This window comes from Trachurus japonicus, chromosome 17 (genome assembly GCF_045865225.1).
Source record: "Trachurus japonicus isolate A0001 chromosome 17, Traja_1.0".
Lineage (NCBI taxonomy): Eukaryota > Metazoa > Chordata > Actinopteri > Carangiformes > Carangidae > Trachurus > Trachurus japonicus.
In genome coordinates, this window is record NC_140923.1 from 33,316,507 (window position 1) to 33,342,919 (window position 26,413).

At 43.6% G+C, this 26,413-nt stretch overlaps 1 protein-coding gene and 2 long non-coding RNA genes across 12 annotated transcripts in view; 1 reads left to right on the forward strand and 2 right to left on the reverse strand.

Moving 5' to 3' along the window:
- znf521 (zinc finger protein 521) overlaps window positions 1–24,035 on the reverse strand; it is a 90,721-nt gene extending 66,686 nt beyond the window's left edge. For 2 of the 10 annotated variants that reach the window (XM_085805243.1, XM_085805240.1), the window contains exons 1-3: window positions 23,184–24,035; window positions 15,747–15,800; window positions 8,615–8,815 (exon numbers count right to left, since the gene is read on the reverse strand). In XM_085805243.1, the coding sequence (XP_085661369.1) occupies window positions 8,615–8,815; window positions 15,747–15,800; window positions 23,184–23,223 (295 nt within the window). In that variant the 5' untranslated portion in view covers window positions 23,224–24,035. Of the gene's footprint in view, window positions 1–8,614; window positions 8,816–15,746; window positions 15,804–23,183 lie in introns of all 10 variants that reach the window. The other 8 variants (XM_085805242.1, XM_085805238.1, XM_085805244.1 and 5 more) reach the window with 5 other exon arrangements.
- LOC146971161 (uncharacterized) lies at window positions 1,138–19,279 on the forward strand. Its single transcript, XR_015038084.1, has 3 exons — window positions 1,138–1,275; window positions 1,913–2,029; window positions 19,182–19,279. It is a non-coding gene; the product is annotated as an uncharacterized LOC146971161 (long non-coding RNA).
- Window positions 7,374–8,596, reverse strand: LOC146971162 (uncharacterized). Its single transcript, XR_015038085.1, has 2 exons — window positions 7,574–8,596; window positions 7,374–7,511 (listed from the first exon to the last, which is right to left on the reverse strand). It is a non-coding gene; the product is annotated as an uncharacterized LOC146971162 (long non-coding RNA).
- Window positions 24,036–26,413: the final 2,378 nt, after the last annotated feature.

Consider the following 26,413-nt stretch of genomic DNA (forward strand, 5'->3'; position numbering starts at 1 on the left):
TTAAAGGATGCAAACGAAAGCATGCTCTCCAGAATACAGTCTTGAGCCTGATTGGGTGATAACAACCCACACAGGCTCCATGTGAGAGTAATGAATGGCCAATGGGAGGCCTGAATAATAATGCAATTGGATTAAAATCCAATCACACGATGGTTTTGTCTGTTGACTTTGTTTGTGGGGTATGTTCTACAAACCAAGTTCATGATGAGAAAGATGCATCATGCTTTGACTGGGGGGCACATAATGTCCTAATATAAAGATTACCACTCTGTTTACTACAGCCCAATCTCTCTTAGCTGTCAGTCAGTCCAGCAGGATTTTGTTGATCTGATTTTAAAGTACATGCATTGCATATAGAACGAGCCGGATAACACGAATGAAGTAATAGTAACAGTACATGTTCTTTGCTGCTTTAAATCAGTGGCTTATCTAGAGAATGGCTACCACAGGTGGCGAGTTACTATTTAATCAGGGATTTTAATGTCTTGGTTTATCGCAGAGACATGTATCAAGCTGGCATGCTCTGCAGCCTTCCGCTGAATCCAAGCTACTTGTTGGGAGGCCATCTCTTAGGAGAGGCTCTCTGATCAAATCGATCGACTCCTCCAGGATGATTGATCAGCCAGGCAGGTTGGAAGTGGAATAGATTAGATGACCTTTACATTCTCAGTGGTGCAGGACCCCCCACCATCCACTGCTCTTAACATTAAGAGGACATCCCTGTATTACCTGCTAGCGTGGCTTTGCTGTCAAAAATCACTGTTTTCTTTCCCGACATTCACTGTTCCCTCCACCAAAGCACAGTCCAGCTGGTGGCCTTGGAGACCTCAAACGACACCCATCCTGCCCATAAAATTAAATTTATGAACCCACCTTCCAGTCTGAAAATGGCAATTAGTAGTGAGGAACAAATGTGTTACTTCACGTGATATTTGAGAATCCCTGTCCTTGTGGGTGGTTGAACTCCTCATATCCTGAAGTATAGGAGTGGCTGTTCCACAGAGCCCCATAGCAGCCCCCACCCAAACACTACCCCCTGGCCAACAAAAACAACCCCTGGGAGGGGTAGAGGAGAGGGGGGAAATGTTGAGTCGGTGATAGTGTAACCCCAAAGTTCCTAAACCACAGTGGCTAGCAGGATGCCGTCACAGCTGGCTCCTCTCCTTCCTGTGGGCCCACTCCACCGAGCTCAGTCTGCAGGGAGACATAAACCTGTCGGACTGGTCACTCTTTCCACCGCCCTCCGTCTCCCTCCTTCCCTTCCTCCCATTACTGGTGAGTTTGGCAAAAGCCATCTAAGGAAAAAGCCCTATGGGGATCAATGTTCAGTACATTTCCATGCAGACATAAGCAAAATCCTATGACCTTTTCAGTAGGGAGTATTAACATGATTTAAAAGCCTGTTCGTGTTTCTTTTAGGTGTCTGCGAATGAGGTATATGTTGATTGGTGAACTTGTCTTCGTCTCAAAGCCATGTTACATCCTGTCAACTGCTGGTGTAAATTACAGTAGATAAACATGCAACAGAAAAGCGCCTTGGCATTTGATATGCTAATACTAGAGTGTTAATTACAAACCAAGTGTTTGTTCACGTTACGCACTTCACGTGATTGTTTATGAAAAATCGAGCCAGAACCACATACCAGACACCTGTTAAAGCACCATCTGAGAAAAAAGGAAATTAAAGAAAAACCTTCTTAGGCTAAATGCATTTATTAACACAAATCTGTGTTTTATCATTAACACTTTTCTTTAAATTAAAGTAAAACTTTGCACAGTTGATTGGACTACGAAGGCCGAGAGAATAGGAAAAAAAAAAAACTTGACATTCCACAGCATTTGTTAGAAAACCGAGCTCAGAAAATGTCCATAAAGTTTTTAAAATACATTTTTGCCTTTTCTTTGTGCCTAGTTATGTTTCTCTGTATCTGCCTCATCATTATTCTGGTGAGCAGTCCCACGTTTGAAAGAGAAAAAAGAAAATCATTTGAATTCTGGGGACCCAGAGGAGAGTGAGCAAAACCCAGAGGTAAGATCCAAGCTCGCTCTCCGTGCCCTTCCGTTGGCTGCCTACCTGGTAAACATCTCCACAAGCTCCTTGCTTTCAAAACACGTCAACCGATGCCTATGTACTTTAGACCGGCCAGCCAAGCAGGAATTGAGACTTTATTTGTTTTTTACTTTTTTCCTGTCTCTCTTCCGAGCCACCGCACATAACCTGTCTGGCATTAATGATGTTGTTAATAAAATGCGGCTGGTCTGTGGGTGGATTTGCCTGGCAGGCCTGGTGCCTGTCCTTCTCAGAGATAAGCCCACTGCTGGCCTTATCTACCTCCCACAGCCCCACCCAGCAGTGCCGTGCACTGGACACACATCCAGTCAACTCATCACTGGCTAATTACCACCTCTGACTGCCTTACAAAGCAGGCCTGGACTCACATCTCTGCTGCTGCTCAGAACGGCTTTCCCTTACCTTGACTGTGTCTCTCTGCACTTCCTTCTACGTATCGTTTTCTCTCTCTCTCTTTAAACTTCCCCTCTGCTTCCTCTGTCCTTCCCGTGTCTTCATATTTCACCCATCACTCCTGGCTAGTTCTGTTCTCTTCTACTCTGCTTTGTCTGTCTCGGCCAACAGGCTATTTTGAAAGAGCGAGTACGTAGTGATTAATGTCTAGCGCATAGAACGAGTTTTATGACAGTGTTTTCCACCCGTAACAAAGAAGGGAATATGCAACAGCCTCATTGTGGGTGGTCAGGTAAATCCTGCATCTACCTTCCATGTATGTCTTTGCATTTGGAGACGGACTAATGTAATTTATGCTACAGTTTCTCAGTAAGGGCTTAAGCCGTTTGCGAGCCGGAGTCGGTTGAGTCTCATAGCTTCAGCAGATCAGCCGAAGTCACTTGTGCTATAGAGGGAGGGAGCGGTTTCTTTTATTCAATTGTTTTCCACTTCCACGAGCGTGTGCCAAGGGGGAGGAAAGCGCCGGCTTAACACGCTCTGCAATTCAACACGGCCAGACGCAGTCCTATTAAGATTTAATGTGCCATTCTTCTGCTTGTGCCGCTGAAAAAGACTTGCAGGCTGAGGAAGAGAGTGAACAAAGAGCAGGCAGAGCCAGGGCCAGGGAGAGATGAAGAGAGCAAGAGAAACCGAGACAACAGCTCCATGGCCAGGTCTTTGTCACATTACTGAAGTCGGTAGTTTCAAAGGCATGCTACAAAGTGGAGGGAGGAAATAACATTGTCGTTGATATAGTGTTTTCACTCAGTGCATGTAGTTCTGGGTGAGTACATGAGATTATCTCTGTTTTGTCCACATGTCATCCCCTCTATTGTGGCTACCTACTTAAGAAAGAGGTCAACTGGATAAAGTCGCAGCATGTGTTCAGCCTCTTGGGCGATGAATTATGTGTCGTCTAAAATGCAAAGTGCAAGCATGCAGGTGCTGCGAGGGAGCACGTGTGCGCGTTAATACGTGTCGGTGTGTGTTTGCATGCCAAAGCAGATGACTGATTGAGCAAGCGAATACATGAGAGACTGAGTGTGGCTGGGGGTGGGGGGGTGGGGGGGTGGGGGGTGGCAGTATGAGGGAGGCAAGGAGTTGCAGTGCTGGCCATTGTCATTTCTACCTTCAACATACACACATGCACGCACACGCACGCACACACACACACACACACACACACACACACAAAAGAAGGCTCCTCTGTTCTTATTTTGATTGTTTTTTTTCTGCAGAAAATGCAGCCCTCGTCTTACAAAGACCAATAAATACTTTATACAGTGCATAATGTGTGCGGTGTGAAGCACAGGGGAGAGAGAAAGAGGGCGTCCTCACGAGGGCATATGCTTTGAATTCCTAATGACACTCCTGTTAACGTTACTGGCACTGTCGCACAGAGAGGAAATGCACAGGGATGCTACGCCGTGGAGTCAAACATCTACTTTAATACTCCCTTTCTCTCCCTTTCTTTCCCTCCCTCTCTCTCTCTTCCTACCTATCTCTCTCTCTCTTTTTCCCATACTCGCACAGAACATGCCCCCCACACAAACGCATACACACAGGAAAGACTCAAGCCCAATTCTGAGAGCTCACTCTAGCATGAGGTCTCTTTTCAGTGGCTGCGTTGTGCCAGAAGTAGCTATTCTCCCCTGACCGCCTCTCCTCTTTTCAAAGCCTTGTAATCAGTGTGCTGCTCTTTGTACCAGGATGTCGCAAGACGCCCGGGCAAAAACACAGCAGAATTTCTGATGAACGGCAGTGGCTCAGAGTTCGGCTAATCAGGTCTTGCTCATGTCGCTTTCCTCTTATGTGAGCCCTTTTGAAGCAAATAAAGTCTTTGCAGTTTGGCACATTCTTCTTGGCAGCCACAAAGCAGCTGTTGGATCAATACACAAAGTTAGTTGAAAAAACAAAAAACAAGAAGAAAAAAAAAGACAGCACCAACCAATAGAAGCCTTTTGGAAACAGTTAGTAGAAAACATGGACTGCCAGGAGCCTGTTCATAGTTGAGGGTATTACTGAATGTTTCCATGCTGCTGACCCAAAGACTTGATGTAAATGAATTCAAACACTTCAAACAAACATGTCGTGGGTTAGGATTAGACGAGGAGGAAAACATACAGTACGTCAGAGAGGGTTTAAAGAATTTGTCTGGCTACCCGATGCCTCATATTAAAAATTTGTCGAAACTATTTCTATCACATTACCGATTCCTCTGGATTGTGTGTGTGGGGGGGATCTTATTGTTTTTCACTGAGTATTAGTATTTCATTTGTATTTTTCTCATAAATCTGAAATGTATTTTATTGAAGCTCAGTGCATTTTGCAATGTCTACAGGGAAGAAGAAAGGGGAAATCTACATAATATAAATCCATATATGGCCCAGTTATCTCTCTCTCTTTCTCTGTTGCACCCTCTCTGATTGATTCCTTTATCTGAGGGAAGCAGAAGACATGCTCTGTTTGCTCGCACAGTGGCCGGCAGGAAAACAGAGAAAGACACTTATTAAAAAGGTCATCTCACAGAGGGTTAAAATAGCAGGGCACGGATCTCTCTGGGGGGAGCAGCCATGCCCCTCCTCTAGTGAAGGACACAAGAAAAGGTGTTGCTCAAGGGAGCTGGACCCGTAATGAAAGAATGGCCACCAGGCTGACAGCCCATGTGTGCACTAGGCTATTCAAATACCTTCAGAGAGACGGAATTGGAGGAGTGACAGTGAAAGGCTTTGTGAAAATGCAATCTTTTGAATTAAATTCTGAGCTAGAGGTGTTATTTTTATTTACAGTGTGGGCTAGCTAGTAAACACAAGTGGAAATGAGCTGAGGAGCAAGGTATTTCTTTGGCGAGGAGGTCTGAAGGCATGTTTCCTTGCCTGCCAGTGCAATCTCATATCTAGCGTATGAGCGCGTCTTGTGCCAACTAAGAACAAAAGTCAAACTACAGACACTGTTTCTTTTTCTCTGTGAAGGATCACTAACAATACAAGGGTGTACAGACAATACAGTGAGACAGTGAGACAAAGCATTTGTGAAGTGTTTTTGGAAAGGCCTATGGAATAGCAGTGCCTCCAGCCTCCTGTCTCCTCCCCTGGGCAGCCTAAAGCCCTGTCGGCAGGATGCTGATCCCCACACGGAAACCTGATCCGCAGCCATCCTGGAGCCGGAGGGGGGACGGGGGAGAGCTCTCCCCCCGCGGAGCCCCTCCACTTCTGCCCCAGAGTTAAAGGGGTGCTCTGGGGGAACATTCCTCTAGCCCTGCCCCAGCCAGCCTCCACTCTCAACTCTCTAGAGAAGCATTCTTCCAGCCCTGCCCTAGCCTTCACTGGGATCTCCTGGGGAGCATTCCTGAAGCCCTGCCCCAGCCCAAGACGGGCTCCCTGGGGACGCATTCCTGCAGCACTCTCTCTTTTTCTCTCTCCCCATCTCCCTCCTTCTCCCTTGCTCCCTTTCTCAGGCTCTCGCCTTCCTCCGCAGTCCAGCATTAGTGCGATCAATAGCACCGATCGCATCGGGGACACGAGGCAATCCATACCCATGCGCTCCCTTAGCGCACTGCAGTGGTCACGGCTTAAGTGCATGGAAAGGTGTTACATCTCTGCCAGACGGGGGGGAGACAATGGCCGCCATTGATCGCAGTGACATGTAACATCTTTCTCTTTCTCTCTGTCCATCGGGCGTGGTCGACACACTGCTAGAATCTGTTTAGACTTTATTCCGTCTGTTTTGTCTCACTCCCGTTGTGAAACTCTGTAGAACATGGACACATAGTATAATGAGGCCCATAATAAAGACGTGAGGTGGTGGTGCGTGTGTGTGTGTGGGCAAATCTGGTTCTGGTAAGAGTCTGTATACGCTTATGGGATATCAGCTGGGGGAAAAAAAACAAGCTCAGTTCTGTTAGGAGGCAGCAAGCAAATCTCCATATGTGGATTGGTTCCAGTCAAGCTCTGCAATTTGTTTACCAAAAATAAAACATTTGAAATTGTAAAAAATGGAGGGTTTAGCAGGTGCTGGTGGTTGATTAGAAAATGGTTCTAATAAAGGATCCATCTGTGAGTAGAGACTTGATGTAAGGCAGATTAATTGGTCATGGATGTCTACATAATGCCACATAGGAAATCTCCTCCCATATTCCAGAGAATACACAAACACGCACAGACACACACACACACACACACACACACACACATACACAAACACACACATTTCTAAGTACTTAGTATGCCATCTAGAAGTTTCTTTTCTCCCACTGTGTTTGAATACTAATAGAGTGTTTCTGCACAATCACAATACCCTAATGGCAATTAGATTCTTTTGTTTGGTTTCCACGGGGGCTCTTATCCAAAGTGTGTTTTTTTTCATCATTGAGCAATTAAGAGTTATTTGTCCGTAAGATTGACATTTATAAAAGCCAGGCTTAATTATAGGAAAAATATGGCTGAGTCAGTCATGACCACATTACAACGTTGCTGAACATAAAAGGCTTGTCCCTGAATCAAACACACAACTCTTTTAACATTACTGACATTTTCTGAATATTACACTATGAAATAAGTATAATTAAAAGAGAATTTTAATTCAAACAGTGTTGATGCATGCCCCCCCATGTCTTAAATAATGCCCTTTCTGTTGTTATCTCCGAGGTTCCCCAAACTGACTCTCTGCAAATGTGTGTTGGCTTGATGGAATTGGGTGTTATATTGAAAAAAAAAAAAAAGGTGACATGAGGTTCTGGACTTAGTTTCCCTCAAACCCAATGAGTGCATTTTTTTGGATGACAGTCATGTGAAAGTGAACAGTGCATTGATTTTCACACCTTTAGTCGACTGAGTGTCACGTTTTTTTTTCTTTTCTTTTTGAATTTGCACACACACGAGTGCACCCGAGGCGCACATACAAATAAACAAGCACACCTGCACACATGAAATCACTCCCACAATGAACATGCATGCATCTCTACTTAGATTAACACCAATGGAGGCATGATAGCATTCTCATGCGTACACTTTACGTACACATGTACACGTACACACACACACACACACGCACGCACACACGTACACACACGTACACACAAACACAAGTACGCACACACACATAAACACACACAACTGTGAAACTGTCTTACAGTTAATGGAAAATCTTTGTAAAACTCATGGGATATCGACCCCATAATTTGTGGTTTGCTGATTGTGGGTTGCAAAATATGAAATCAAACTGTGCTTGAATGTAAACAGAGACTACTCTAGCTTTCTCTTGCACAGCCCTTTGAATTTTCTTTGAAATGGTAAACAGAAGCTTCTGTGCTACATCAGAAGCAGGATCATTACATTTTAGCGTGTACATATTCTGTTACTGAACAAAAGTGGGGAAAGACGAGCTCTGTGCCCAAACATTGGGAAATGTGTGTCAGTTGGTGTTTCTCAACGCGGGCCCATCAGGACGTGTAAAGGAGGACAGCAAGTCCAGGAGAAGCACATGGAAACCTTCAGTTCACATCATTAGTTCTGTCTGCCACCTTGTCAGGATATTTATAGCTCTATTCATCCATCAACAGGTCAATGACACAGTCTGCCAATGGCATCCTTCTCTTTCAGTCCCATTAGGTAGTACTACTGGAGCTAGCTAGCACTGGGACCAGCTGAGGGACTTTCCTGGAGCAAGGATCTGTTTCCAGTTGGTGGTCTGGATACTGTGGGACCTCGTAGCAGCACATTACACTCAAGTGAAATATTAGAATTAGCAGTGCTAGTAATAAAATGTTACACTGAAACAGGGAAGGACACAATGCACATACTATAAATACATACTGTAGCCTACAGTGATCTATTATAAGGACATGTGGAGGCCTGTTTGTATGTCATGCCTGTGGATATTGATGTATAGCAGATATAAACAATGTGATATGTGTGTGAGGCCTGTGTGTGTCTGTGTTGTTGGATATCTACCAAGGAAAGTGGTAGTCTGCTGTTGTGCTCCCCTTGGCGCAGTGTACTAACACACATAGTGTGGCATATTCTCTGGTGAAGCCGTAGAGTGAGAGTGGGAGTGGGAGAAGAGCTGAGTGGCAGAGTGGAGGGGAGGCTCGGTGGGCTGAACGTTGTTTACCTGTCAGCTGGCATTGATTAATCTTGTGTTCGGTGAGATCGCTCAGCGACTCGAACACCTGCCGGCAGCTGTCGCAGCTGTGCAGTGCAGGCTCCTCGTCCTCCTCCTCTCCCTCCTCTCCTTCCTCTGGAGAGAGCAGCCTCTTCCTCAGACGCCCAGTCTCACCATCCTCCGCCGCCCTCTCGAGGGCGCACTCTGGATCTGCCGAGCCACAGGAAATGACAGCACCACATAGTCAGAGGGGTGACCCACACAGTGAAGTACTACAGCTTCCTCTGGGTGACAATAAAATGGATTTCTAGACTCTGGATTTAATAAAAACAATAATAAAAGCTGTAATAAAAATGCAGGTTCAATTTGTGCCCCTGTAACTCAACCACTCGTGCCATAACAGAACTGTTGGGCAGGTGAGGGTGAGAGATATACAGGCACACACACAGACAGGGTGGCACAGTGCTCACACACACACACACACACACACACACACATATACACACACACATACACACACGGAGAAACACACAGCTCTGTTATTAGAAATGGTTTTACGTTGTGTTTGCCCTGCTTCACCCAAGCAAAACTTCAGTATATGAAACTAGACTGATGGGAATATGTGTAGTCAATAAATCCTGGATTGCAGTTTTGGCTGGACCAAAGAAATATGAAATTCCGCCAGTGCGTGCTGAAGTGCATCAGTCGGCGTCTATCAAAGAAGACAGACCTTGCCATATTATCCAGACATCTAAGCCAGAACTGTGGATGTATGGAGCGTAGCACAGTAAGACACACAAATCTGAGATTGGTGTGTGTTAGGCTGTCGTCACGACACACACTTCCCTAAATTATTCAGCCTTGCTCGCAGGCAGCCGCGGGTCGCGCACATCAATATTCTTCAATCCATCTGCAGTTTTGTCTCTTGTTGGCTTTGTGCTGCAGCAGTGCCAGGGGTGGGCGACTGACTACCCTCAACCAGGGCTAGGAATCATCTTTCAAAATACCAGTCTAACCTGAACTTCTCAAAGTGATTCGAAAAATACTCCAACGACAAAATCAATTCCGGCATTGTTCACTCACGGCTCAACATAAACATCTTCATTCAGACGCAGAGAAAAGCCAATCTGGCTTGCAACAGCATCTTATAAATTGGCAGCGTGGCCTGCAGCCCTCTTTCTCCCCTGCTGTGGCCATTAGACTTCACAATAAGACTGATTAAAAAGCCATACTTACAATCAAACAATCATGTCACCCTGGTTAAAGCTTTGTGGGGGGAAACGAGCTCATGCACTTCACTGGCAGCCATTTTAAGTCCCACTGATGCAAGTGTTCCTCAGTTTGTCCTGAAACTCCAGAGGGGGACGTTAGGAAGAAGCTTGTTTTTTTTTTTCACCTAGCACACAGTTAACAGTGCCTGAGGACAAGAAGTGTGTGGCACTGATGTGTACAGGTGTGGGTGTCTATATATATACGTATATACTGTACACACACACCGAGTAGACTATATATGTGTATATACACATTGGCGGCCATTTTAAGTCCTCCGTCTGTAGGGTGCTCTTAAACTGTGAAATTCCTTAAGGAAAGGCGTTCCAGAACTCATCAAGGCCACCCAGGATTTTTCCTTTCCCCCACTTGCGCCAAGTATTGATGTAACATCACACCCTCCATTGTCCTTCCCTCTTGGCGACTGAGGCTCTCGGAACATGCCCTCTAAAAATATCAGCACTGTGGTCCCCAGTGGGACCATGCAGAACAGAACAGAAGGTGTTTCAAGAAAATGAAAATCCCAACCCAATCCTCACAGATGCAGGCCTTTCTTGCTCTGGGGGAAACACTTCTGACGGAGGCCAAAAGCCACACAATATAGACTTATGATTCATCCACACACACAGACACAGAATTCACAATATGTACTGAAATGTGAACACTTCATGTCTTTTTTTACAGGGTGCCTGTGGAGGAGGTTAAGACTTTGATATTTTTTTTCCAACGGCCTTTATGAATCATTAATTTCTCTAATATTACAACTCGGTCCTGTCAGGGAAACAAATGATGGCTACATTTAAGTATTTTATTTTTTTCCGGGTATAAAAACTGAATTCCTCGGTGCAGAATGCAGATGCACTTTATGCTGTTTTTCATATTAAGTTGATATTCTCACAATGCTTCACGGGTAATAGATCTACGATAACGACCAAATGAAAGAACAATCCGGAGCAACTGGGAAATTTATGCGCTTCAAACCCGAAGAGCTTTCTGCATATGTGAGTTTGATTTCGACTCCCTTGTTTTCTCTTGTTTTGAGTGACAACTTTCAGCTGCAACTTCAAGCTTCCGAGTGAATCCAAGCTGGGTCAGCGCTCTGGGCTGAGCCGGGTGACCTCCGGTGCTCCGCTGTGATGCAGTGTTGGAAGTGTAAACTGCTACATGTTTGTTTGTGTGCGTGTGTTTGTGTGTGTGTGTGTTGTTGGGGGAGCATGTGGGGGGTGTGGGCTTGACACGGCAAGGTCACGTCCAACCCTGGGATTAAAGAGCCATGTCAATACTGAGGTTCCTGTGCCTCTGGGCCTCATACAGTAATCCATCAGATCAGGACATCCTCCTCTACCAGTCTCTACAGGCTGGACAGCAGATCAATACCACCATGCTTGGAAAAGCTGACAATCACATGTGGAATACGAAGGGGAAGATGTGTGGCATATTGAGAATTTTTCATCACGCCGAACACCCTTTCTAATTTTGTTAATCAGCTGCACAACGTAAGTGTAGGAGGTAAGGACAAGAGGGAAGCAACATTGACCACTGATCCATATTCTGATAACGTCAGCTCGAAGTAAGACGATCGTAGCTCAGACTGAGAAATTATTCATGAGGAGAATATAATGAAGATCTGACTGGAAGATTTTTAAGAATAAATTTTGCGGTCTTTACGGCTCTAAAAATGAATTAGTGCTACACTAATAAAATGCGGAAATCTGGATGGTGATTGACATCTTTAAAGCCATGTAATATCTGTCGGTGAATTCCAGTCCATCCATCATACACACTCTTGTCTCTTATGGCGTCTAGTGACATTTATCATGCCACAACTTTCATCTTGTAAGTTGAGGAGTCCCCAGGACCCCCCACCCTTATATTATTGAATATTTCTGCTCTTAAATATTTATAACCTTTTAATTGATATTCTCTTCTCTGCTCCATTAGCCTCACCAGGGACCCGTGGTCCCTAGCAGGGAAGCCTACACCACTTGTCCCCCACTGTCTGGCCCACACACTGAGACAGGTGGAGACACTGACCATGGGGAGAGGAGAGAGGGTATGACTGTGCAGGAATACTCAGAGGGGGGTGGGGGGATATGGAGGGGTCTATTGAAGAGTCTGGCTAAGCTACGAAGCATGAACTCCATTTAATTTTCATCTGGAAAGTTAACTTTCACAATGAACCCTGCCTTTAACCTCACTGGAGATTTGATGTCTAACCCTAAGCTTAAAGATTAAATAAAATATAGAAAAGGGGAAAGAGGCACTGAAAAGCTGTTGTTGGGTACTAACCAATTTTTTTAAGCAACATGTGATGGGATGTCAGTGTTTTAAACTGAAATTCATTCAAATCTAGCCCCAAAACACTGAGCTGGAAGAGTAGGAAATCACTGAGGGCTGCGCTCTTACTTGCCTGTAGATACAGTGCGTCTAGCTCCATCAGGGTTTTCGCCTGAGTCTTTCTTTGTGCAATGAAAGACCTTGGTGTTGAAAACATTATTACCAGCTCACCCATCTCCTCATTTCCCCATCATTCCCAGAGACCCTGATCCTATGATGCCCCCTCCCTGGCAGCCCACCCTACAACCACCCACCCCCAAGTTCGAATTAAGAATTTATTTTAACCAGCGAGCAGCTTCTGTCGACACATGTCGGCGGGCCTGATCAAAGGTGAGTACGCTCCTTTATCAGAGTGAGGGAGGCTGTCAGAAATAGGAGGACATTAAGATTGAATAACCTTCACACGGTTGCCGGCACCTCATTATTTAAAAATCTAAAACTTTTGCAGAGCACCCGCCATATATAGGTCACACTACATTCTAATGCCACATGTGCCTCCGAGTGTATCCTCCTCTGTGTGGATGGGATTTGGGGCTCTCCACTTAGGCCGTCACATCCACTGATCCCCCATCATTAAAGAACGTCATGATCTGACGACAAGGCTGTGAGCTCGACACTTGCCAGATTGTTAGCGATTGTCAAGAATTTGCATTGGTTGTGGTAGTGGTGGTGTGGGGGGGGTCTATGTTCATATGGTCGAGACATGCAATTTGATTTATCTGCTTCAAGTCCCCCAGATTCATATTAAGGACTAATTGCTGTTTAACATTTTGATGCATTTGATATTTGAAAGCAGATTAGCAGAGGTGTTTGTCAAAAGCCATCTCTCTTAAAATGCTAAATGCATTACAAGCTCAAAGTGATGCGCTGACAGATAAATGTTTCCCACCTTGTTACATGCAACAACAAAAAAACATGCAGTATATTTATGAAAAGTTTATGATGCATGCTGTGGTAAAAATAAGAGTAGCACGGAGAGAAAGAGAAGATGCCAAACAGTTACAGGAGGACTACGAACAAACAATGAAGAAAACACAGAGAACGATACATGAAGGAAGCAGCACATATAATCACAGGTATACAGACGCCATCATCCACCATTAAAATCTCTGCACCAAAAAAAGATATGAGCTTACAAAGAAGAATGGAAATCAAAGCGGTTGAATGAGAAACAGCATTTGAACATACCAAATGCTCTCTTTCACCCTGTCTCACTCGCTCTCTCACAGGGAGTGATAATATTGAACGGAGCGCCTTGCTATGCCATTAGTGCAGTAAAACATCAAAGGAAATGAATAATAGAGAATATGATTTTCTGAAGTGGTGGAGTGAAAGAGTCCTTTCCTCTTCCTGCTGTAGTGAGCCCTGCAGTACATTGATCTGTGGGCAGCCTCAACCTCAGCCAGAGCCAGAGCTTCGTACGCCGCACCACTACGCTGCACTATTCCACACTACGGCACCTTGCCACTCAGACACCCCTTCAGATCTCTATAGCACTTGCATTTGCCTCAGTCCACTCCACATTGACAGAGCTGACACCCTCCTCCAAAAAAACCCCCCAAAAAAACAGCCTCAATCTGACAAAGCCGAGAGCAAAAAAAAAAAAGAAAGAAAGAAAGAAAGAAAAAAGAAAGAAAGGGATGTATATATAAGAGAGAAGAAAAAGCACAGGGCATGTGGTTATAATTACACACAGGCAGCGCAGTGGTAAAGCCAAGCTGCAGATCTTAAGCCTGCTCGACACTCTCTGGGTAAAAAAGCGCACTGCCTCATTAAATCTCAGATATCACACTGTTCCTGCCCCTCTATACTATGCATAATACTGTCTGTCTCATAGAAGGCCTCTTTTGTTAGCATTTCTCCTTTGCTACATATCAAACATGAATGAGAGACAGGATGCAGGGCCTTCAGAACGCTTGCAGAGTCACAGAAGAGCACGACTGGGGGTCGACTTATGAGCCAGATCTTGACACCATGTCTGATTAAGCCCTTAGCTTGTCAGGAGTCTAATGGCTATTGTGGCCATGTCCGTCACAGTGGCAAATGCATGAATAACAGGTAAGCTTTTCCACTGATTTTTCAGTTTGACGTTGGAAAAAGAGGGCTTGTTTGAGCAGTGGTTTAACCATAAGGGTGATTTACTGCTGCCACGGTAAAAGCCGTGTGATACACAAGCGGTGATGAAGCATGTTTTTAAAAGGAAAAAAAGTTGGGGCTGATGAATTGGCGGCAAGAGAAATCGCACACCATCTTAAAAGTTTACCACCACAAACAACTCTTTTCTCATTGACCATTCGTCAAGCTGAATCCTGAGAGGGGGTTAAAAAATAAATCAGTCAGACGGAGTCAAATGAGGAAAGTGAGAAATTAATTTGTGCGCCCTCCTGATTTCTCCACAGGCAGACATCGATCATGTGGCGGCTGTCTCCCCTCACTCTGGAGATAGAGCTGGTGGAGGGATGGGGAGAGGGGAGATTCGTGTGTCTGAGGGGGTCGTTGTAATCAGGCACACTCATTAGCTCTGCTTTGGCTCTGGATGACAGGAGGTCTCCGAGGCAAGTCTGCCTCTTATGCCCAGTCCTTCATCCCTTGAGCTGGGGTTAGATGGGCTAAGGAGGCAGTTTCTTTCCACAGAACCACCCACCAACACCTATCGATACACATTAACACAGCGGCAGATAGGTGTTGCTCAGCTTTTTCCAGGGATGCGCGAACATGTAAAAAGTTTCTGATCAGTTCCGTGGTAAAGCCTCATTCAGAGACAATGGGGAGAGATAGCCAAAAACACCACGTCAGATACAGAGGTCACAAAAATAAAAAAAAGGAAACATGACACTGTAGTCATGGGCAGCAAAGAAATACTAGGATCTATTGCAGCTACTTTATTTCACACCGGAGCAGTCAGAAAGCTGTGGGTAAATGCTGGACTAATGTGGCAGGCTAAGAGTAGCCAGAGTCCCCAGCCTGCTGGGCAAAACCATCCATATCGGGTTTAAAATAACCACACCTGAGACTTAACCTTTACCAGAGACAAATGAAATGAAAATATACAGTGTGGTGCATCAGGAGCAGGCTTCATTCATAGGGGGCTTTCTGCTAGCCTGACCTGAATTACCGCTCTGTTCCTGGAGGGCCACTGTGAATGGCACACGTGGAGACAGGACACATTCATCTGGGTAGCTCTATTCTACATCATACAGAAGGTTGGGAAACAAAGAGTCTAAAAAAATGTCAGGAACACACAGGAACACAAGGACAGCTATAAGCGCACCTGCATGTACCGTAGGCACGGAACACAAACACGCAAACAAGAGCTTATTGCACGGCTCGGCCCCCTCACTTATAAAAACACATGCAACCTTGCAGTTTACAGTATGAAAAACTAAAAAACAGGAAACACATACTTTCTATCACTCGGAACCCAACAAAGATTTTTACAGGCAGACACGCGCATACACACACACACACACACACACACACAGACACATGATCCACTTTCCAGCCGAAAATGATGAAATATGAAATGGAGCATTACCGCTTGGAATGGCAGTCTGCCCGGGACTGTGCTGGTCCTCTGTCACATTGTCTTCTACTGCCAGAAAAAGAGAAGAGGGGGGGTGGGGGGGTGAGGGGAGGGAGAGGGAAAGAAACAGTTAACAGCGAAAAACAAGTTAGACACATTGAGATTTCCTTCTTTTTTATTATTTACTATTGAGATTTTCTGTATGGAAACTCCAGGAGATTTCAACAGCTTTCGACAGCTCAACCTGTGGTTTGGGAATCCACACAAGCCTTTCATATGTATGAGGTTTGGCAACAAGGCAAACAGCCACCCACGTAAATAACATATTGGACTGGGTAATGACGTGATGAATTATGAACGTCTCCCATGAAACGTCCTCCCGACATCAACAGTGACCAAGTGAAAAACACCTTGATGACTGCATTAGTAAGAAGGTTGTATGATACCTCGCTTAGTGAAATTAGATTGGTATCAAAAAAGAAGATTCACAGACGCGTGTGGATATATGGATCTCCTGAAAACTGCGATCCAAACTGAAATGCACCGAGGAAAACAATCTCAAGATTTATAAGATATGTAATCGCACTATGTGTCATAACAGCGAAAGAAGCTGCAAAGTGCTTTTGCTCAGGATGGCGGACGTGTTGACGGCTTGATCAGCACTCAGGTCTGCTCATTAGGTCCACTTTTGACTTTTTTTTTTCACAACAGCACCGGCCTTGAAAAACATGACTTCTGTTTAGTAAAAGGTAGGAACCTCTTACATTGGAGCCTTTTTGGAACTGGTGAGAATTCCTTGTGGCATGTCAAGGACAAGAAATGAAATGGATTTTAACAGCGGGAAGAGAACAAAAGAGTCTCCCACCTGTTCCATGTAAAATGAGGGTCTCACTGAGGACTTCTTACGCCTCTGCGTTCCACCCCTGCAGTTGAAATGCATTCTCCATTGTGTCTTTTCTTTCTAGCCTTTCATTTTCCTGGGCAAAAAGGAAGGGGGGAGTCTGACAGGACCTCCCAGTAGGGGAGTGTGGCAGTGACTGCCAAAGCAGAAACTGGCGCACTTTTAAAATCACACAAAATATCCTGTACTTTGCATAATTAAGGCAAGATCCTATGGTGGCAGAAGCCTATCCCTCAGGGGAGCATGAGTCAGTGTCAAGCAGGGTGTCAAACCTCAGTGAAAAATGAAGAGGAAAGTGTTGAGCTGTTTCTTATGAAGACGGCAAACGACGGAACAACTGTGTTTTGCTGTCAGGCCTTGTCCAGCCAAAATTGAATTCCTGAGGAATTCCTCACCAAAAAGAAAAAACTAAAAGAAATGTCAATATTCAAATGTGAATGTCTCTGATTGGAAATATTTTTCTTACCAACAATTATAATTGATGTACTGAGGAGGAAAAATGCTAAACACACGGTCATGGGTCTGGTAATTAATTAGCAAAATCAATTAAAAGTGATGGAACGGACATAGTTGGACACCATGGAGGTATATCCCTCAGAGCCGACGAAGAGGACTGCATCAGCCAACACAGAAACCTTGTCCTCTTAAAGGAGGCCTTAGTGACTGACGCCCTGAGAGTTTAATGAGTTTCTCCAGCACCGTTGAGCGCCTTGCAACTAGGATCATTTAAATGGGCTAGGGATAGGGGGTCCTAATAAATCCCCCATGGTTCTATCAGAGATTGGTGGTGGGAGCTGGAGTTTTTGTTTTGATTACCATCCCTGTTGGTGAGATGAGGGAGTTCAGGCAGAAAATTCTATTTTACAATGCTATAAGAACTTAAACATAACGGCAGTTTGTGGTGATTTGTCACCACTGTGAACTTATTAAAAGTTTTGTCATTTAAAGTAAACAACCTCCATCACGGCGCAAATTCTTTTCTCATTTGCACCTGTCTGCTAGATAATTAATAGCTATCTAAGAGTGATCATAGAGGGTGAGCTGTCAGGTAAGGGCACACTCCTGTGATGCTTCATACGAGCCGGACATTTGATCAGCAATCATAACACAGTGCAAATACAAATAGCCGGACAGTTTTAATTAATACACTCTCAGGCTCATGATCGCCCCATAATGACTATAACTTCAGCTCAACACAACTCAGTCCGCACTGTTATTAATGTGTCACTGCTATCAGTTAATTAATGTTTGACAAGGTACAGTCAGTGTATCACTCAGTCGGTGACAAACTGTAATCGTGCTGCTAGGTTTTGTTGATACAATACCAAACACACTTGGGATCATTTCAGCCCTGCTCCTTTGATTTTTCAAAACGTGGAGCAGGAAAAAAAAAAAACATAATCCCACAACAAGTGGCACAGCATTAAAGGCCACTAATTAACACACTGGCCACACACAAAAATGAACGAAGCAACTGTCATTATTATGTGAGTGACAATCCCCAAGACGGGGCATTTCCTTTTTCAGGATGAATTAATTGACTACAGATATGAGAGCAAAACCAAGACGCAAAAACAACACACACAGAGCAAAACCAAATTATAGTAAACATAACAAAACGCAACAAGCAGATTGGTCACCACATGCACAGATGACGAAATATCACAGCCGCAAAAACTAATGATTTAATAGACATGAATAAGCAAAACATGACAAACTCAGCAGCTTGGACCTTTCCTAATCCATCAAATGAATTCCTGCTGTGTAAGAGAACAGAGTGAAGTGTGCGCAGACAGTGCGAGCACAAACAGTGTGTGTGTATACTGTACATCTTTTGTGCTTTTAAAAAGAGGTTTGGCCTCGTATTTGTGTGTGACAGTGTGAGTGTGTCTGCTTGTGTGTATGGATATCTCGCAGCACTTCTCATACATAAAAAAAAGCCCTGAGTGTGTTCTTGGATATGCGTGACTCATCTGCTTGGTTACAGCCAGCTTGGACGATACAGTGCCGAACACAATGGCTGTGTAATCCGCCCTGACTGACCGGGAAGGAGACGCTCGCCACAGGGACTACAACTCAATTTAGCTCGGGTCAAGAGGTCAACCCTCCTCAATTAGGGATGGGAAGGGAGGGAGGAGGACACACACTGCACATGAATAACTTTCTTAATGAGCATTATTTGAACTGGTGATTAGTGTCATAAATAATTTGCAATAGAGGAGCATGTTAATCACGTTGCATAATATTTGTAATCCTTCATATATTGCCACGTACTGTAAGCAAATCATCCCAACACCTATTCTAAAAATCAAAACAAAAAAAACTGCACTCCACTAGTAGCAATATAAAAAAAGATGTCACAAATCAATAATCCCATTATGCAATTATTGCAAATTTAGCTTCCAAAAAAGAGAAAAAATATTAGTGCTATTTATACAGGCACAACGAGACAGATGCAAATAAGCCTGGCGATGTATAATTTCATTTGCAGCAGTGGTGGGAATCAATCATTGTCTCTGAATCAGAACTCTTTCTCCATGTGGCAGACAATCCATGACAACAAGAGAGACACATGCCATGGAATAAGAAGAGATATCGGCCAGCTCCCGCGACACCCAGTCCAACACACTGAGCCGCATGTCAAGAGCACTGACAGCCGTGCTAATGGGATTTTTCTACGGCTCCATCATAATTTCCTTAATGATAATACTAACCATATTTTTGTGTCACATTAGAAAAGTGTTAATGGGTGTTATGCCACAGATCATTAATTGTGAACAGACTGGAATACTGCAGCTAACTATAAACTAGGAATGACGCAACTGTTAGTAGACATTTTAACAGGGGAGAAAAAATAGAGTGGAACAGCACATTCTTGCATTTTTAATTGTTCATATTTAGCAGACGCCTTCATTACATTTAACATAAAACATGCTGAATAAAGTGTGTGTTTGAAATATAGAGCCGAATGACTTTTTGAGTAGTTCTTTCCTCTCAAAAATACTCAAGCTTAAAGGTGCGATGACATTTCTTTTTTTCTCTTTTTTTTACTTGCACAAACCAGGACTGAAAGGGGGAGTGGTTACGCATCTATGAGCTTGACGGATGTGGTCAAGTTTCTTTTCTCCAAAAAGAAAAGCTTCAAATTGTGACAAATGTGGATTTAAAAAAAACAAACACATACTGTATCTGTTTTAGTTTTACTTGACAGGTCAAATTTCAGCTGCAGTTTTATGCAGAGGGAAATAAAAACGTACGTCTGAGCCAAGGAATTTTAACTTAAAACATACAGATTATATTAACTTTTTTTTAATATGCCCTTCGCATATTTCATTAATTATCTGTGGGGTTTATGTTTAAAGTGTAAATATAATATTTCCTTTCATGTACAGCAAAGCTAAACTCCAGAGTTCACTCATATGGCGATAAATTTCAGCTGCGCACAAACATCAAATATTTAGGGTATACATGACACAGCAATGATTTCGTGACAACCGCTGTACTTCAAGTAAATGGCGCAGAAAATATATTTATATATGCAGATGACAAACCTGGAAACTTCAACTTCAGCCAATAAACACATCAGAACTGAAGCTTGAGAGTGTCATTTGTGCTCCAAATGAAAATATCAACCCAGCCTCACATTATTCAGGAAGTGCTGTAGGACAGGCAACGTGGCAGTCATCACAAGCTACATGGAGGATTTGGAGTGAGATCCTCCTTCCTCGCTGCTCACCACTGACTGAGGCAATGTGCTGACCCAAAGCCTCTGCACATCAAAACAAAATTACAATGTGCCTACAGTTGAGAAATGTAGAAGGCTCCGGATTGAGTAAATGTCAGTGGCTGGGGTGAAGTGTTTGCATATAAGCGAATGATGTATGGTCTTGTCCTGTGCCATTTATTCCCCCAAGCAATAACGTAGCCGGATCTGTCTCTCAGACTTAATTGAAACGGGACTTGTAATGTTGCCCTTTTCCTCGATGGGACCAAAAACATAACCTCTGACTCCCACAAGCAGCCAAGGCTGAGGAGGTGCGTGTGTGTGTGTGTGCCTGCGAGTGTATGTGTGTGTTGGGACACACAAGGGAAAAAGAGTGCCAACCGTCACAGCATTATTTTCTCATCTCCACACACACACACACACACACACACACACACACAGTCCATGTCCATACTATCCATACCAGCCCCTCATACGGCACACATGATGCCCGTTCTACCTTCCCCTCTATCTTCCATCGGCACCTCTATTTATTTTTCCTTCCGCAGAACAAAGTGTTCTTTCTGTGCACAGAAAAAAGCACCATCCACATTGACCACTGCTTCAAGTCAGCAGAAGACAACCTATAAAAGTGAAACCTGAACTCTGTAACCCCATTCTGTTCGCGAAAACATACAGTGGATAACAGTGCACGCGGACACAGGCTCACACACGCAAGTGTGCACACGAGGACAAGTATAAAATTTAGAGATAGAGGCACTTTTGTTTTAAGTGATAATTACAAAAAAAAAAGGTCTGCGCATAAAATGACAACTCATGTCTTGTACAAACAAGAGTGAAGAATGCAGTGTCAAGCAACTATTTATTTTTATTTTTTTAATGACAAGGAAAGTTATTGTGGACATCTGTATAAGTGTATCTGTGTCCCCGAGGAAACAGATAGACAAAGAACAATAAATAACATCTGCCTGGCCTTCCTTGGGTCTGATCCAAAACAGGGAAATATCTATGACGTATCTGCATTTCTGCTCCGCTTGAGCAGTCGGAATGAAGACATAAAAGTCTGGATGTTTTGTGCGCTACATTTTTCCAATTTAAATTTTAGAGACAATAACAAAACAAACAATGTCATCACTCTGACTTCATTTGCATACTGATATGCTCACTCTCTATCCCTCTCTGTCGCACACATAGATGTACACAAATCTTAACAGATGTTCTTCTGAACACACACACACACACACACACACACACACACACACACTCTCACTCTCTCGCTCTCTGTCACACACACACTTGTAGCATGTAGGCATGCTGGCAGGAGACGATTATATATAAGTGATGTGTCTTTTGAGAATAGCAAATGTCACACTAACTAACAAAAAAAAACAGTCAATGCCAATCTGCTCTGAGAAAATAGGAAATCTATGTATAGAGCTGTTTACTGTGAATAGAGCAGTGCAGGTCTGGAAACAGAATGTGACAATTCTTAAGATGTGCATGCACTCACATTTTCACCCTCTCCTGGGTATTGATTTAAAATGGTGGCTGCATGAATGTACTACCGCAGACCATGTAATCTTCCTTTGAGATGAAGACTTCCGAGAACGAAAGGGGGAGAGAGAAAGAGGGTCCACAGACCACAAGCTGGGAATGTGAAATTGTGGACAATTATTTGCTGAGCAAAATACAATGCCTGCCAGATGAACTGGAGCTCAACCTCCATAACCCAGCAGCTCCCCCACCAAAAGGCTACAGAGAAAAGTAGTGCATGAATAAGTGTGTGTGAGAGTGTGTGTGCGTGTGCTCTCTCTCTCTCTCTCTCATTCTGTCTCTATTTCTCCCCTCCCTCCCCCTCTCTCACCCGCTCACACATGTGCATGTACACTCAGATACAAATACACGATCATGTTACCACCAATCCAACTGTTTAAAAAAAGAGAGAGAGAGAGAACAGGAAACTAAATAAAGTACAACAAAAATCAAACACACCATCTATGTGTACTATACTCTTGACAAACTGTGGCTATGATAGAGATTTTTCTTTTATGATATAGTTTTTTTTTTAAAAACACTACTCTGTTGCTCTGAGCTGCTGATGACTGATAAATCCAGATGTTTGCAACTTATTAATTAACATGTCCAATTAGCTCTCAACACTTATCCCACCTCTAATTTCATGTTTAAGTGTTGTCAGTGTACACACACGCGCGCACAAGCACACACACACAGAGCATCACAGCCCTCCCTTTCCCCCAACATACGAAATGTTTCCTCCGTTTCTCAGACGAGAAGGGGGGGGAGAGGGGGGGTCATGTGACTCTGCACCCCATTCCATCAGACGGCTTAAGTTCCGACCAGGAGCGTCTTTAACACATCCAGATGTTTGCCGGCGTCGCGCTGCACTGTTGCTCTCTTACTGATTGACTGGTCCAATGCCCTGCCCCTGCACTTTAACTAACATTACAAATACAGTCTGAGCTAAAAGCTGACCAAGCTCTCTTCTTCATTTCTTTCCTTTTTCTTTCTCTCTCTCACTCACTCTTACTGTCTTCCAACCCCAGATGCCAACTCGTACATATACGTGGGCTGTAGCCTACATGTGCAAGTCGATCTCATGCGCAACCATATAAGAGGAAGAACACTTCCAAATGCGTAAAAAAAAAAAAAAAAAAAAAAAATCAAAAAGAGAGTGTGAGACAGTTACATTTCAGGGAGCGGTAAGTTCAGTTTCATGCTCGTCTAGACTTGTCATCACCTTGTAAGAGAAAAAAAAAATCAAAAAATGTTCTCAGAGCCACCAAAACATAGGCTTATCACTTACCTTTCAGTGATCTTGGCTTAGCTTGCTTGCGGCGCGACATCCTACAGAAAACGCTGAAGTTGCTCAGTTTGAGTCTGACAATTTGTGCAAAACGGGATAGTCTAAAGGTGTAGTCTCTCTAAATTCCACTGACCGAAATCGCGGCTGCCTTTTTACCATTACAGAAAGATGCAACTTAGCCCCTTGTGCCGCGCGGTCTCAACACGAGTTTTGCTGTTATTTTGTGATGAGTAGGTGGATGTTATAAAATCCAATTATCCCGATCGGTATATAGGCGACACTATTTACTAGTTGAGCCGGGTATCGGGAAAAGTGTGAGGATATAGTGATCCCGTCATGCGCTTCCATTCTCCGGGAAAACACACACGCGTGCAGGCATGATGTTCGTTTAGAAATAAAAGCGGAATATTTGCTTTTCGCCTCTCATCTCAAATGCATCCGCGTGAGAAAGACATCAGCAAAACGCCTCCTGTGAGAGTGCAAAAAAATTGCAACAAAACAAAAAAAAAAGGCGGAAAAATGATAATTACACTTTTCACTTCATATCCACCTAACAGCATCAAAACTATTATAGACTCTTCCTTTTCTCACTCCAGTCAGCTAATCATGAATTAGGTTCGGAATCTGATCTAAGTCTACGTCTAAATTGTTCTTAAAAGAGGATGAAGAAGCAGAGAGAAGATGGAAGCTCCCTCCTCATCACAAACCTGCAAGGTCTTGGACTGCGCTGTCGCTCCGGTAGTCCACATAATAATGGAAAATGGAAGCAAGGCCCCCAAAGCCATCAGGATGGCTCCAGAGGGGGCCCCTACCCCGCAGGGACTCGCTCTGTACGTAATCACTGAGGAAATCATTGTCAGCCTGCCTGCACTCACACACAGACAGAGAGGCATGATTAAAATCCTAGGGATCATGGCAAGATGCGGATTGCTGGATCTGCTGGTCCCCGGATCCGGAGTCGAACTCTAAACCCAAAGTCGGCTTGCTCACCCTGGCGTCTCCTCTGCCTCAGCTCGCCGTCGGCCACTCTCCGTCTACGGCAGACGGACTGGTCCCCCTTCTGGTAGAAACGGTTAAGCAGAGAGGCATTTTCTGTGTGGCTGTTGACATATATGACATGTAATGGCACGCATAAAAATTTGGGATGATCAGTGTATTAACAGATTATAGCTTTTTTTTTTTTTTTTTTCTTAATGCAAAATCAATCAGAGGAATTCATTCCACTAATTATTTGAATGCCATTTATAAATACAGTACATATCTATTTTCCTCAGGTCTAATGTAAAATTTCTGCTTGTGTCAAAAAGAATAGGCTACATCTACTTTTAATCTGATTCATGTTGAATTAATTTTGTTTTGTAGGCTATATATTTTATAGCCTATTTTATATTCTTATTTTTCATTTTTTCTAGTTTTCACTGCAGGTGCTGTTCAGTATGCAAATGAAAAAAAAAATGTATTTAATTATTTAAATGGACTTATTGTGCAAAAACCTTTCTTTCTTTCTTTCTTTCTTTCTCCCCTCATCAAAATGTTCACATAGGCTATACAGCCTAACCTGCATGTGGATGTCCCCCATACTACCCCTGCCATGTGAAAATGAGATCCAGAGAGGAGTCCTGCAGTGGGCTTCTCACTCCCCCCCCACAACCCTCCACAGCCTGGAGGTAGCCTCTGCCAGGGCCCCCCCCATCTAAAAAAAAATCACAGTCACGCAACTGCTTTTTTTTTTCTTTCCCCCACTTTCGATGCATTTCCATCCTGACACTTTCACAGAGACAGATGTAAGAGGAAAACTGAGATTTTTTTTCTCTTTCCCACTGCAGACCTATAGGGAAGGAGAGAAGCAGTCGATAGGGCAACTCCCAAATACGGGCTGGTGTAGAAGAAGAAAATTAACAACAACCTTTGATAGCCTTTACTGTGGCGGAATCTAAGTTTGTTAAAGAAAATTCACTATAAAAGTTAACTATAACTATAAAAGTTAATGATGTGAGTACATAATAAGGCTGCGCTTATTCTATAGGGTATTCCCACCTTTTACTTTGGAGTTCATAATGAGGCCATATACTGTTACAGACATCTAAGGTAATCACATAGCACAAAGTAATCTAAATGTAATAGGAAATTCAGTGCTACAGATTAGTTGACAGCCATTACCTGACTCTTATAAAAAGAAAAAAAAACTTTGTTATTTTGCATCTCTTGTCCCGAATCAATAGTGGATTAAACATAATAAGTGGGGACACATGACCTACATTTGATGTCAAGGCTGTTTGCTCAATTTCTATCTATGTAATTTAATCCACACCCACCGCTTTTCAAGTAATTTCCCCACACCCACTTGCTGCCATAAAATGTGTGCACAAGATCAATAAAACAGAGTATGACATAGATTGACGTGATGTGCTTTGGTAAATTCAAAGCCCTCCCAAACTACAGTAAAGCAGGTAAACACACACATATGAAACATCTATTTGTAGGTGCTTGGAGTCTGTCAGGAGGTCTCAGCTGCCTTAAAACTTCAATCTTAACAATGCTCCAAAGTTCCCCCCTCTCTCTGTCTCAGCGCTCTGTCAGGCGGCTCTCCCAAAGTTTTACCACCTTGCCTCCACCCCCCTCCACCCCCACCCCCACCCCCGGTACCTCTCGAATGCTCTCTCAAACACAAACAAACAGTGCTCTTCAGTCCTCCAGGGCTCTTTGCTACTTTCATTAGTGACAAAGTAACTGGGAAAAGGCTTGACTTGACTCGGTGCTTGCACTGTTCAGTCTCTAAGTTACAGTACACTCTTGCTCAGAAGTTGTTGTTTTTTTTTATGTCTTCAAGTGGAGGAAACCTCATGTGAGGAAGGTTGCTCATGATGCTCCAAAAACTGTCTGACACGGCTTGTGTCCCTCAGGGGTAACCTTATAAATATGGAAAGGAGAATCAAATATAAATTTTGGGGGAGCAAATAGGCACAATGAAAATCAACAAAAATGTTTTTGTTTCAAGTCTCACCTCGGAGCAGATGGGGGGAGAGAGGGAATAAAACAAAGATATATCAAAAAAAAAAGTGACATGTGTCAGAAAATCATTGCCAGGATGTTTCTATTCAGTGTGTGCTTATATGATACTGAAAAATTAATAATTGATTAATTTCTGATCATATACTGTCCTTCAGAAATTCTGCAATCAGGCTACAAGCCACTGGAATGTGATGAAACACAGAAAGGCCTGCTCTGTT